Raw genomic sequence first — 15,540 nt, forward strand, 5'->3', positions numbered from 1 at the left:
AACAGAAAACTATCCGAAACGGAATAGAAAGCTAAAAAAAAATAGGCAAGTGCCCAAAACTGAAAACTGAAAGGAGTGTACAAACAAAAACAGGTCCAGCCTGTCACATGACACAAACCCCCCATAGAGCTAGGAACTGGGATTCTAAATAAACAATAAAACAAAAAGAAAATCAAGATGATAAGGAATAGGATCACCATCCCTCTCTACTCGTCTAGACAAGATTGTTATCCGATTTAGAGGATTGAGATTCAACTGACGGATCAGTACTGGGAACCTCTAACATCGCCAAAACCTCTGTCAGAAGTAAACACAGGCATGGCAATCTAAATCTAAACACTAAGCCCTCTGAAGTCGGAGGAATTAAGTCCGTAGACTCCAACCCTGATGGTTCTACCTCTGAAGCCTCAGAGGGAACCGCATCCCCAGAGAACTGATCGGACCCACTTGTCATTTTACACGACGGTCCTTGGGCAGGAGAGCCTGGATTAACCCTTCACTTGCTCGGAGCAGTAAGAGGTAACGTCGCTAAGGCCGAAGAGATGGCCATGTGGAACTGCGTAGTAACCTCTGGGGGAAACAAACCCCTTACAGGTGGAGGAGCGGAACTCGGGAAAACTGCATACGTAGGAACAGAAGAATCTAGGAAACACACCTCACTGTATGAAGAATCTTCAGTGGTGGATGGCTCAGTGGTCTCTAACATCTCAACATTGGTTGATGAGAACACCCTATTGCGGCATACAGACTATAATTGAGAGGACTGCTTTGTAGTAGAGAACAGGACACTGGAGCTAACAGGAAAAATCCTCCTCTGAAGATAGTGGAGCTGCAGTTTTGAGAGACCTGTAGATCATTGAAACCACTTGAAGATCTTTAGGAAGGAGAATATTATTTTTGACAAGATCTTACTTTAAATCCTGTAAGATGGCTAGGAGCTTTTGAACATTAAACAGAGATAAATCCAGATACAGACATTCAATGCCAAAGGGATCTTAGGGAAGCAATCTTGCATGAGACACAACAATTACAAAATTCTAAGCACCTGAGAAAAGGTGCGTACAAGATTTAAAGGGAAAGTGGGATGGGCCAGAGGCAAAATGGAAAGATATCTGACATTATCGAAGCACCAGAAAATATCTGAATTCAGAGTGGCACATCTAAGTAAAAGGGAGACCAAGGTTCAATACCTGCAAAGGACAGTTCCTGACATTATGTAGTCAGACATCATCTTTTGACTAGCTTGAATCTTATCTGAATGTTGTAAAATTATGAGATGTTTTTAATGTAATATTTGCCAATTTCAACTTTATCCAAGAAAGGTACTAATCCTTTGAAGAATGGCTCCTCCAAGGATCCCATGGATAAGTAGGCAGAGCAAACCTTTAAAAGTCTACTCCATCTGTTTACAGGTTATGCATATATAACTTGCATATCCAGCAAATGAATAGATTAAGTACTTGATCATTAAGTGTACCCCTATTAATCTGATTTTATATACACCATAATTTAGTATTGCTTTCATGCTTGTAGCAGAATTTGTAGTAAACACACAATACACATTTTTGTTGAATCAAGATGATGTATTTTAATGTAAACAATATGGATTTATCATTGATGACCCTGTTATAAGAAGCTCTGAGAGTTCCTTCAGAATTGAAGAGATTAAATATAAAATAAACAAAACTATAAAAGAAGAGTGGGTTCAAAGGAGTGGATCTCCCTAGTGAAGACCTAGAAAGCATTCCCTACTTTCTTTTTAATTTGATCACATTGTTGTTATTATTATTAATAATAATAATAGATTACCAGCAAAAAGATATATATCAATACACAACACAAACTATATGATGATCATAGGAAAACAGGTCAGCAATGAGGAAGGTTTCTAGTATCCCTCGGGTGGGATAATTCACACTCCAAGTCTTCAAAATTGTAAAACATGCTTCTTGAGTATCTATACTATTCATCCAGGTTAATGGTCTCGTTACATGAATGATTTTGTTTGGAAACTTCCTGAAAGTGGTACAATGTAAAATATATCTCATGGCTTCAAAGCAATTATGTGTCCAAGCAGTGTGCCAGATGAATATATCCCAAGCATCTTTTCTATGAAGACTCTGAACCTTCAGATATCTCAAAAGTTCAAGTGGGACAAACAGATGACCATACTGCAGGTTACTGCCTGGTAAAGGGGGAAATAGTTTTAAAATATGTATTTTCTGTTGGGGTAAAATTACAGTTTACTTTCTCAGTCTCCTGTCTCAAGGTCCTTTCCATAAAAAAGATTTTGCTTGCACTGATAGTTTTGTGCTGAACCCTTCGTTCTAAGGTACAAGTGGTTTTCAGACAAAGGTAGGTCTACCTGGTAGTGAGGATGTAATCACTTAATAGCCAAGGCTTGTTTTTGCTTAAAGGTGTAAATTATTTTCATTAAAATATCTTGGAGTGGTGTTGATATAGGTTTAGCCTAAGGGCCTAACAAATCTCAGGAACCACAGTTCTTAAAATTTTACTTGTGGCTCCAATATTTTTGTACTATTCCATATGTATCTGCATATATATTATTTCTCTGGTTCCTAAAAATGTGTGTTTGGCTCTGTAATATTCTGATTAGCTCTTAAATTTTATATAAATATATCAACCTCTCATTTCGCCATTAGCTGCTGCTCTTTTAAATGGAAGATAGGTTTTCTTGAGTTTTCACATTCTTTCCCTCTGAAAATAATTTGCCAATTACCATTCCTCCATGGGATATGAAATCAGTTCTACAGATGAAAGAAACAAAAACAATCACCCTCTCTCAAAGGTTCTGGATCCTTCGATAGCAAAAACCTCAAATTCAACATTCTCATAGAACCTAATTTAGAAAGACTGGAGCATGTAAAAAATAAATAAAAAGCCCTATCATGCCCCACACCATATAAAAATATTTATTTAAAAATATTTATTTGCAAAAGGACAAGGCCATATTGCAGTATGGGGTTTCATATTCCTGTCAAGTGATCATCATAGTCATAATAGTCAACTGGCAGAAACTGCTACATTTATTTTGCATTCTTGTTGCTTTTAGGGTTCAAAACATACTGTACATTCTTCTCTATGTAAATATGCATTTGAAGGTATTTTGTTACCCTTTGTTTTCTAGGCTAAGCGTCTAAGAAGTGGTAAGAGCATTCATACATTATCAAAATGATTTAAGCCATTCGTCACTGAATCAGAAATTTGAATAAATCTTAAACTTATCTAATACTGTATGGTAAAATATTTAAATCCTGTTTATTTTCTGCTTACCGTCTCATTTTCACCTAATATGTACTAGAAAAGATGTATAGAAACCTTCACTTTGAAGAACTGATGGTAATTTGTAAAGTGTTTGAGCTTGGCATTTGTAATAAAGTGACTCAGATGCTGTTTACACAATAGAAAATGACATAAAAACTGATTGACATCTCAAACTTAAAATCTATGTTCTTCCAAGAAACATTCTGAATTTATATTTTTGTATGTAAAGCTCCTGAGTAAGGTGGCACAGACATTGTTGTATTGGTGCTTGCATGTAGTAAAGGGGTAGGGGGAACACATTTTTGCTTTTTTAATTTCTATTAAAAGGGCTAAGTATTTCAAGGAAGGAGTGCCTACATACATATATACATAGCTTTGTATTGATTTTCCTTACGAGGAATATTATTAAATAGTTCTCGTCAGGAAATGACATGAGAGGAGCTATCCCTGATATTACATAATTTATGTAGCATCCAGACTCAAAAGCTAAAACTTGTACTTATTTATGTGGATACTCCCTAATGACCAGATTACGGGTGGAGCGCTAACTGTTGCACGCAAGTGATATTTGGTTGAAAGCAATTGAATTTAACAAACACTGGGTTAGCAGGCCTTTAGAGCTCTGGTTAACTGTTATGCTCAAATACAAAATGTTACAAAATGTATCAAAAATACATGTAAAATACGGTTATACTCATAATAACACGATCCAATAAAAAAAAAAAAAAGAAAATTGCAATAAAAAGTTATAAGGGCTCAAAAGTAATGAGGTCTCAGTTTTTAGAAAAGAAAAAATGACTGCAAGGGCTTTAACACAGAGATACATACATAAGTCTGAATATGTATATAATTATATATGTGTGTACATATGTATTTATGTTTTACTGTACACATTTCACATTCCATCCAATGTTCTTTGCATACAGGCTAATGTACTTTTCATTCTTAAATACATATTTCTACATGTATTTTAATGTATATACATATACCTGCATATCTATTCCTATAGAAATATATATATATATATATATATATATTATTTTTTTTTACATGAACAGTATCAAATATATACACAAACATATATATACTGTATTATATATACATACATACACATATTTAATAAAATGCACATTATTTTCTATGTGTAGAACATAGGAATGTAAAATATGCGTTTTGTGCATTGCGTTTCTAAATTTAGATAAATAATCCATAGATTATATCTATATATTTTACAGTATGTTTAATAATTTTCAATAATTTATATTCTTTTTTAAATATTTTATATAGAAATATTAAATGTTTTATATGTAATATTGTAATAATGTGCCTTAACAATATTAAGTTCTCATGTGCGCTAACCTGACCGTGTTATAATGTATATTGAGAAACGTAATGCGCAAAACGCATATTTTACATTCCTATGTTCTTCACAAAGAAAACAAACTTTTTATTATTAAATATATTTGTCTATATATATATCTGATACTGTTCATGTAAAATACATATCTATACCTTATATCTATAGGAATAGATGTACAGGTATAGGTATATTATACACATAAATATATAAATATGTATTAAAGAATAAAAAGGACATTATCCTGTAAGTGAAGAAGATTGGAACGCAAAATATGTACAGTAAAGATACAGTAAAACATATATAAACACATGTATTCATATATAGACATATATATAAGTGCATTGGAACCCTTTGTAGTTAAGTAGCTGAAAACACGTAAAATCATTTTTATGCAATATTCATATTTAATAAAGTGTTAACTAAAGTATTTACTGTAAATATTTCACTTCTCAATGTTCTTCACATAGGGGAATATGAATAGGTATAGATATATATTGTACCAAAATACCATAAGATATATGTAGAAATATGTATTTAATAATAAATAGGACATTCTGCTATGTGAAGAACACCAGAATTTGAAATATTAGTAATTCATGTTGGGTTAGCGCACTTAAGAAAACTCGATCGTGTTTACGCGCAAGTAGGGTGTTAGGCTTTTTCCCACTTTTCGCGCTCCATTGAAGTGTATAGAGGAATATATTAAAATGATCAGAACTTCAGCTTTTTGTACACATCGGGATAGCTTAGCAAGCAAGCACTTTTTACTTTCAACTTGTAATATGCGCGGTATCTGACGCACGCAAAAGTCAAGCACAGTTAGAACACGAGCATGAGCAATAATTAGCGCTCCACTCATAATCTAGGACTAAAATGGGCCACTAGCCAGCGAATAGCATCTTTATATTTGTTACAGTTTAAAAAATGTGGTTGATCTTATATTTTCCCATTAATAATACATATTACACGAAAATGACTAATTTCACATCCATATACATCCATTTTTGCTGGCTCAAAATGCCACTGGCCCATAGGTAGGTTAATCCTAATTAAACTAGTGTAAGCTTTGATTTACTTCTCTCAAATTCTCTGGAACAGGGAGTTTGACTTTTATTTCACTAATAGAAAAAATGTTTAACACACACTGGGTTCCATTACAATCCTTTAGCAAGCTTATCAAATGGTTTATTATTGCTGTGGAATTTGTAGAAAAGAATAGCAATAATTTGCACACATTAGACCTCCTAGCAAGCTGACCTCATATAAATAAGCCTATAGCTTTCTAAACTTTATATTTATTTTATACTATGACAACATTCGCTACAAAAACTAAATTTTCAGAGCCAACGTATAACTAGAATTAACATGGATTTCTTGCATCAATTTAATCATGAAAATAATATTTTCTATAAAGAGTTTATGTTAGAACAGATAAACAAAATAAAAAAAAGAATAATAATTTCTATTGCACAGTACTTAAATATTTTAAAATACAATGAGAATAAAATCAATATATGCACTGTAGAAGTCTGTTTACTATTTCTTACTTTGAAAAAGACTTTCCTCAAAACTAGCAAAAAAGATTATTTATTATTATAGTAGAAATAAACAGACATTTTTTAGTTAACCTCAAACTATCATAGCTATTATTATTTATCACAAAAACTACATAGCATGTTAAAAAGTGCAATATTGTGAACAACTTTAGTCTTCTCCAAAAGCCTTTTAATAGTAAAGATGATGCTCTAGTAGACATATATTTAAATCATGTCTTGTTCAAGGCCTACAGGGCCTGGAGTTGATCTTTTTAAAGTAAAATTGCATTACCCCATGTCAAATTTAAACATATAAAATAAAATGAATGAACTACTGGATAAGTAGTGTGTGGTTTTCTTTTTTATACCGGTTTCCCATAAAAATATTTTTAAAACCTTTTAATGCTTAAAAAAAGGTTTAGACTATTTGGGACCAGTAGCCAATATAAATAATAAACATACAATTGCGATTTAAATATATTATGTAGCAAGAATATAATTTACGTTGTGTATTTCACTGTATTAACAGAGTTTTGAAGTTAGTTACAAAAATAAAAGACCTCTTTAATACGTTCTTTGAGCACGAAAGGCTTCAAGAAAAAAAAAGTATTCCTGTTTGTGATACGCCTGATAGATCAGTGGCTTCAAAATAATTTTTTTTAGCCATTTAGAAAAATATGAAATGTATGGTCCACTACCAGTTTATAAATCCTAAATGTCAATTTAGACACTTTTGCTTAATAGGTGAAAGATGCCAGTTTTGGTCATTACAATAGATAATGTCAAAATATATTTTCTGAATTTTGAAATTCATTTAACTTTTTTTTTTAAATTTTAGTTAAAAATATACACTAAATAATTAAATTAGATTAATTTAAAAATCTAATGATATAAAAAAATTACCTTTTGATTATATAAAAAGATACCTTTTGTAATATAAAAAAATCTCTATATAACAAATATAGTTTTCAATGATGCTTAATACTTTGTTTACTAAATATGTTTCATTAAAATAATTACATAGTTTTGAACTACAGTATCTGTTTATCTGTTTTAAACTCTTGAATAAAAATATATTTTTAGTGCAAGTATGATAAAGTATTTTTTTTTTTTAACATTTAAAAATGTAAACTCATAAAAGTGCGTCTAAGATAGACAAACATTTTTAGCACGGCTCTTAATTATCAATAAATAAGATGTTGCCATGTATATAAAAGCTTAAAGATACAATTTGTCTATAAATATTTCAACCAATGATTCTTTTTAAAGAATCCTGAATAATATTTTTTGTGAATAGTTACACATCAGCAGGAGTTAGATCATCTTGTAGTTTACCTGCATGGTTCCATAGATAGAGAACTGTATAGAAAATGTCAAACTTCTATCAACTTCATTTAAAAACTCAGCTGCAAGAATGGAGATCTATAAGCACACACTGTTAAGATTAAATATTTATTTAAAACCTCAGGGTTTTTTCTTTTACATACCAAGATCCCAGGCCTTCATTTTAAGATGTCATTGGTTCTAAAATCAATATTTTATCTAGGATACATAATACATTTTTTTTCTTTTATAAAACTGCCTGTCTCTATGTGATCTGGCACACTACACTTTCTGACTACTGAAAACAGGTATTATCTTCTGCAAGGCGAGCAAATTGAGTTTATTGCATGTTTTGATTTTTATTACTTGAAACACAAGTGGTTATATAAAATGTGGGTAATTTAGAATAAAGGAACAAATATTATGATGTTGTTCCAAATGTATTGAAAAGTTGCTATAGACATAATAAACAAACCTGACATTAGTAAAGTATTTTTTTTTTAAAGATATTATGTTTATATTTTTCACACGTTTGTCGCAGTGTTTGTAATTATTTTATTAGCTATATTATATTTATGACAAAATTAAAATAAATACATGAACAAACATTCGTACAGAAGCACGGGCATGCAAAAACATGTAGGCCCTAATTGTACATATTACACTACATTTTACTTTCATACACAACTAATTAAGAGCATTAAAAATGAAAACTTATGAAATGGCATACAATTTGTAATTGAAGTACATGCACATTTTGATGGATTAGGAAGGAAACAAATTATACGTTGAATCAGTGAACTATTAATGTAATTTTGCAAATTTCTATGAAGGGGTGTGGTTTTGATGCAACATAGTACATATGAGGCCAGCCTACAGCACTAATAGGTTTGAAAAAAACAACATGCTGCAGAAACACTACCTGATTCCTCAGTGCATAACTTGTCAGCAAGTTGATCTGCCTCCTGGGTAATAAGTGAAAAAAGTTCATCTTCATGCTCTTCTACAACTCCTTCACACTAGAATAAGTAAAGTACGACATATTGACAACATAAACAAAATGAACACAATAAAAATAAAGATTTTATAAACATTCTAGAGTACATCCGTTATGAAACATAAGATTATAATTACCATAATAATTATATTGTATCAATAGTTCATATATTTTAATTACTAAGTATTACTCAGATATTTGAACTATATATAGGATATCACACTGAACAGAAAACATGCATATGCATTTCTGTAGTTATTCTCTTCTGTAACTTTGTCAACAGTTCACATTTAGCATTTTTAAATAATAAACAAAAAAAGATAGATGAAAAGAATCCGGTTATCTGTTGTATACAAGGTATATGCATGCATCCAAAGAAAAGCTGTAGATAATTAAAATCATTGTCATATTAAGTAATTAATTAAATTACGGATACAAAAGAGAAAACATTTTGTTCTAATCCTATCAAACCACGATAAGCAAAAATTCAACATTATATACTATTTGTAGCTACAATTTTAGATTTGACCACAAATAAAGAAAACTTTCTGATTACCTAGTTACAGAATAAAATGATATAGAGATATTGAATCAATTAAAAAAATAAAAATAAAAGTGGAAGCAATAGTTAAATAAATTAAGCAGAATGGCTTACCGCAAACTTTAAAGTACTGGACTCCTCAGGATTAAACTGAAAATTTTGAAAATCTACTGAGCCAATTCCTTCATCTTCTCTTGGAGCAAATCTTTTGTATGATTTTTCCTTGGTCTCTGGATGCACATAAAGGCCATAATCATTCATTTTTTCACATATGTTTTCCAATACTTCAGTCAGGTACGATTCAGATTTTGCTAATGGAACCTTGGTGTAGAAAAAGTAAAAAAAAAAAAAGAAAAAGTCATGAACAATACATTTACCAAAAACAAAGTGAAGAAACTATTTAAAAAGTCTACATAAAAAATCAAAGAAATGTAAAATGATTCTACAATAAATCTATTTTTGTGTTTCTGCCACAATCTGCAAAAGAAGTAACAATTACATAGCCTACAAACTCTTTGCCTGAGTTGCTTAGCTTAGCTACTGAACAGTCTTCAATGCAGCTGTTTTAACGCTCCCCAAGGGCTTTGTGAAAAAAAAAATGCTTACAGAATGTAACTTCTCCCAGGTTCTACTATTTCAGCTTTATTTCAGAACAGCTGGTCCATGTCTTTGTCTCATTTGCTTTCCTTCTGACTTAGGCAAGAATTCAAGTGAAGCTTTTACGTGCTACCTACATACTTAGTGAAAGTCTCAACAGCAAATACTCAAAGGGTCAAAGAGCACCCAGTACTTTTGGAAACTGGGATAAAAACCCACTCCCCAGTCTAGACAGGTCAAGGTGCAAGATGGTCTTATCTATGTTTCTTCTTCCAGAATAGGGGTGTGAAGCCAAGTGCACAGTAAACAATCACGATGCATCTTTTGGGCCTTTAGAAGGCATTCTCTCCACCCTCTGCTGATCAAAGTAGGAAGTTTTCATGACAACCACAGTCAAAGAAGCTGAATCACAAATGAACTAGATTTCTGCAATGTTGATATATCCAGTCTCTATTGTCTCCTTTCAGACACAGTATGAACCCTTCCGGTCTCAATGACTACATTAGAAGCACTTTCACATGTGTGCTTCATTTACACAAAGGGCTTCCTTGCTTCATCACCATCTGGACACAGATCAAATAAATACAGACAGGAGAATTAAAAATTGTGACTACCTTTTTGTTTCATTTGTCAATTAAAAATTCAGCATTCTGACTTTTCATTTATTTTAGAGATCAAAAAAAACCTCAATACATTAAAATGTAATATGTGATATTAACATTTGTCATTAAACTATTTAAGCAGCTGGAGTTTAAAATATGTGTCACCATAAAATGAATGTATAGAAGTGTACAGCAAAATACTGGCCATTGCTTCTAACATTTAAATAGTATTAATTGTACTTAATATTAATTACAATAATTGAATTACTAGAGTAATTTAATGCCTGGCAAGTAATGCCTGACTTTATGTACGATACATAATAGTGCTCAAGGCAGCTTATAAAGTAAACTTGATCAACTTCAATATTTATGACATCTACAACGTTTATATGAAAAATGATGGCATAACCAGCAGATATAATTCAGCATCAGATAATATAAACGTGATCTATAGACAGGCAGCGTTAGCATGTTTTCAGGCATCCCTTTCATTTAGTCTTTCTTAGTTATAGGTTTTATCTATGTTTCTTTTAGTTAGTTAAATCTATGACAGAGGATACATTCCTATTAAAATTATTTCAGTATTGTTATTTCGAAATAATTTCATACTGGGGCATTTTACTGCTTTTTTTCAATTATACATTTAAAAGAACGTTTAAAAAAAAATGATAAAACAAAAGCTTACTGATATTAAATAAAGTTACTGTATGCCACCCTGAATAACATTCACTTCATACAAATTTATACTAATTGTTTATTGTCTAATTCCGAAATACTTTATTTTATTACTACCTTTATTTTTAAGAGGTCAATCTCCGTAAATATAATTTGAGCTTTGCAGCACCAATTCAAAGTACCAGGGATTCCAAATGCACAGTATTTTTTCTTCGACAGATACCTGTACAATCAATATAATTGATGAAGAAAGTTGTAGATCCCGAAATAACTAATATTTTGTAACAAAATATGGTAAATTAATAGCAGCACAATTTCCATGCTTTTGCATTAAAACCAATGCCAAAGCAGTATTTACAAAAAAATTAAATATGTAACTCTAATACTCTTATGCAATAGCAGAATCATATACTTATAGGGATGCATACCAAATAATATGGATAAAACCAATCACTGCATTAGTGGGCAATGGGACACTAAAAAGGCTGTCTTTATTTTGTTAACTACGTAATTAGGTTCTGACTCACAGATTTATAATTGTACATAGCACTACAAAAATGTATTCATGACAAGTTTCTTAAAATATATCAGAATACTTAATTAACCAATTTACAATACAGTTTTGCTTCACAAGATATATTGCTATATTGTTAAATTCACAATAATGCATTGGGCCTCATTTAACACATTTTAGTGTGTATAAATATATATACATGGTAAGCCCTCAGTTTACGGCCGGGGTTAGCGTTCCATAAGGAATGGTTGTAAATCGAAACCTTTGTAAATTGAAACCCAGTTTATAATGTAAGTCAATGGGAAGTGAGGGAGTTAGGTTCCAGGCCCCCTCTCAAAATTGTCATAAAGTAACACCCAAATACATTATTTGTAAAGCTTTGAAATGAAGACTTTAAATGCTAAACTGCATTATAAACCTAAATAAAATATTCACACCAACACAGACTTTACTTGCATTTTCCCTGCAAACAGTTCTTTCTATGCATTCCAATCTGGACTGATTTATAGACAGGAAGATCTTGTTCCTTTGCAAAGCTGCTCGATAGCTCAGGTCTTGTTAAACTGATTAATTTCAGCTTGCTTGCTTTGCTGCAACACAAGCGGACAGCTCCACTTACTGGCTATTTTAATAAATGCACTGCTCTCAATGCTTTTCAATAGCAGTCACATGACTGGAAGAAAAGGTTGTTATTCTGAAACGGTTGTAAATTGAACCGTTGTAAAACGACGGGCCACCTGTATATAGTATATATATATATATATATATATACACATATTATATATATATAATTATATAGACACATACATACAGTATATATATATATATATATATATAATATATACACACATACACACACACCTCTCTCTCCTCTCTCTCTCTAGAGAGAAGGAGAGAGAGCTTGTGAGTGCTGGACTTTCTCTGTGTGTTGTATTAATTTGTTTTGTAATTTTCCCTATGGTTCTTGCACCCAGAGCCTGTCTGGGATTATCTGCCTGTGACTCTGGGGACAGCACAGCTTCCTGTGAGTGCCAGTGAGCACCCAGGGCTGAGCATGTTGCAGGGTCATGGGATTGTACCTGGTCCGGTCTGAGAGTGCAGTCCCCTTCCGTGTTTTGTATATGTCCTGGGGGTGATTACATAAGCCTGTGCACCCTTCACTTGTTCCCAGTTTGTTGTATTGAGAGCTTGCATTGTGTGGCTATTTTAGGGTCCCCCAGGTTTTTGGAAGGGACCTTGACGTGGTACTCTGGCTTGTCCCATTTGGCCAAATGCGGTAAAAACCCTTCCAATTTTGCTTTTAATCTTAGCTGAGCGCTTGTAAGTGAGTGCTGGACTTTCTCTGTGTGTTGTATTAATTTGTTTTGCCATTTTCCCTATGGTTCTTGCACCCAGACCTGTCTGGGTTAACTGCCTGTGACTCTGGGGACAGCACAGCTTCTTGTGAAGTGCCAGTAAGCACCCCAGAGCTGAGCATGTTGCAGGGTCATTGGATGTGTAGTCTATTCTAGTCAGACCCTACTCTTGAATCTGGCATTATATTTGCTAAACATGGTTTGTGGGGTACACTGTTTGGCTTCTGTTGATATCTGAAGTTATGCTGCATGACAAGGAAGAAAAAGTTCCTATATTTTAATGAGATGCATATATGAGTATTTATTTATTGGATTTTCATTAATAAAAAAAGGGGACTTTTTTTTTTACTTACCCAGGAGCAGGTGTTCAATAGAAGTCCAAAATTAGTTTCAGGATTAAGATCAGGCGTACAATTAAAAAAAACACATTGCATTTCACTTCTATTATCAAATATACCTCTTCACCATTTTAACACTGAATTTCGGAATTAAAGAGACATAATACTCATATGCTAAATCACTTGAAACTGGTGCAGTATAACTGTAAAAAGCTGACAGGAAAATATCACCTGAGCATCTCTATGTAAAAAAAGAAGGAAGATATTCTACCTCACAATCTCCTCAGCTCAGCAAAGTAAGTTCTGTGTAAAAAGTTATACTCAGCTGCAGGTAAAAAAAAAAATAAAAAAAAATGAAGAAATGAACAGCAGCCGAATCTGCATCAGCAGTGCTGAGGTCATTAACTCTTTTACTGTGATCTCATAAGATCTCACTTAACTCTCATGAGATTTCATTGTAAACTTCCTTACACTGAATAGGGAAAATAACATGTGAGTGACACAAGGCTCAATCCTTCGGCTGTCCCGGGACAGACATACTGATTTGCTGCATAGAAGTCCTTTACAATAGGATGTGGCTACTGAGAAACTTTTGAGGTAAAATATCTTTCTTTTTTACATATAGATGTTCAGTGAATTTTCTAGTCCGCTTTTTACAGCTATACTGCATCACTTTCAAGTGTATAAAACATTTGGGTATTATGGCCCTTTAATGAAAATACATTGATTCATTGTGCTTTCTCCATACTCCCTGAGGCTGTAGCTTGGATTTTAAAGTTCTTAAAAAGGGCATTAAAAAGTAAAGTTTCCTCTGCTTTAATGTGTTTCTGAATATCCATTTACTTGCTAATTTGGCATTTTACCTTTACTTTGTCATTTGAAATCAGAACTTTTGCCTGTTGAAATAGGCACCTATATTGAAAAATTAAATATTGGGGGCATGTCCGGGCAGCGAACCAATATGGCTGCACTACATTAGAACCTTTGAATGATGAATGAGATATGCGCCGAATATCTGATTATACAGCACCATCAACTATAGAACACTAATGATTTAGATTCACTAGAGCCTTGTGAACTAAACAATACTAAGATTGCTGTTTTGTTGTTCTAAATTTAGAACCCTGATCTGAACCGTTAAGATCTTTGGCGGTGGCCTTACCACGAGATCCTTCCACAATCTTTCACAATGGAAGATTTCTCCACCATCCTGCAAGTCCTCTTGGACGATTTTGAGAAGGAAGATGGCCGATAGATTTGATCGATTGATCCACCTTCTCAAACCTACTAATAGATCCACAACCACAAGTCCTACTGAAAAAACAGGAGCAATGGAGTAGGTCGATCACAAAGGACTGCAGTCGCACTTACCAGTGAACTTTGTGATCGTGACTGTGGCAGGCATTTCTCACTCTGCGTGGCTCTGGGTGGGGTGGTCAACCCCCGAGAGTGTGACTTGAGCCTTGTACAAAAGCGTTTAATGACCCGTACTCCCATCAGTTTAATGTTAGTGCCCACTCTTATCTTCTGTGTGAGGAGGTGGCAAGCCAGCCATCTTAGACAAACAGCACAGCCAGATGAAACCACAAAGTAGATTCACTAACAACCCCTACCAGTGAGCTGCAGCAACGATCATACATAGTTAGTAAAATGGGGCTATATGGTCCACAGCTGCTTCTTATCTCTTATCAAACCGACTATCCATACCTCTGTACACCAGCAGTGTGATTTGGACACATGAGGTCACAGCCTGGAATGACATACCAGTTAGCTGCAGTATATAGTGGCCTTCTACTTTCTACAGAAAGCATTATCACTCTATACCCCTTATATGGAGGCCTCTACATAGTTTCGGGTCGGAGTGGGGTAAGAACTTCAGTTAACCTGTTCATTGTACAGCGAACTTTCCTACCTTTCAATTTGGCTGGACTTATGCTGTTTCCCGGCTGAGGAGAAAAATATATTAGGCCCTAATAAGCTTATACTATGTATATAACAGGTATACCATATTTGTGTACTATAGGTATAACGTTTCCCTATTTACAGAAGAAAGTTAATGTGACCTTGGATGTCTAATGTATAAAAAAAATACACTGTTAATGGTAGTCTTAAAAGTGGGTCTCCTATCTATCTCCTAATACTATATGTTGATATAGTATTAATGATGACCACACAGACTGATTGAGGTACCTACAAAGAGACCACCTAGACAAGTTTCAGACCACTCTTCTTTTCGCCAACTGCTCCAGGTCTCTCAGATGGAAGGGGTTCCTTTGCACAGCTGCTGTTTTGAGATCTCTCCACAGGTGCTCTATAGGATTGAGATATGGACTCATTGCTGGTGAGTTCAGTACTCTCCAGCGCTTTGTCTTAAACCATTTCAGGGTGCTTTTTGATGTGTGCTTTAGGTCAGTGTCC

At 33.4% G+C, this 15,540-nt stretch overlaps 1 protein-coding gene across 2 annotated transcripts in view; it reads right to left on the reverse strand.

Annotated features, from left to right (window-relative positions):
- Positions 1–15,540, reverse strand: part of CNPY1 (canopy FGF signaling regulator 1) — a 563,239-nt gene that overhangs the window by 26,692 nt on the left and 521,007 nt on the right. For both annotated transcript variants that reach the window (XM_053713812.1, XM_053713811.1), the window contains exons 4-5: positions 9,156–9,362; positions 8,426–8,522 (exon numbers count right to left, since the gene is read on the reverse strand). In XM_053713812.1, coding sequence (XP_053569787.1) covers positions 8,426–8,522; positions 9,156–9,362 — 304 coding nt within the window. The remainder of the gene's footprint in view (positions 1–8,425; positions 8,523–9,155; positions 9,363–15,540) is intronic.

This window comes from Bombina bombina, chromosome 5 (genome assembly GCF_027579735.1).
Source record: "Bombina bombina isolate aBomBom1 chromosome 5, aBomBom1.pri, whole genome shotgun sequence".
Taxonomy (NCBI): domain Eukaryota; kingdom Metazoa; phylum Chordata; class Amphibia; order Anura; family Bombinatoridae; genus Bombina; species Bombina bombina.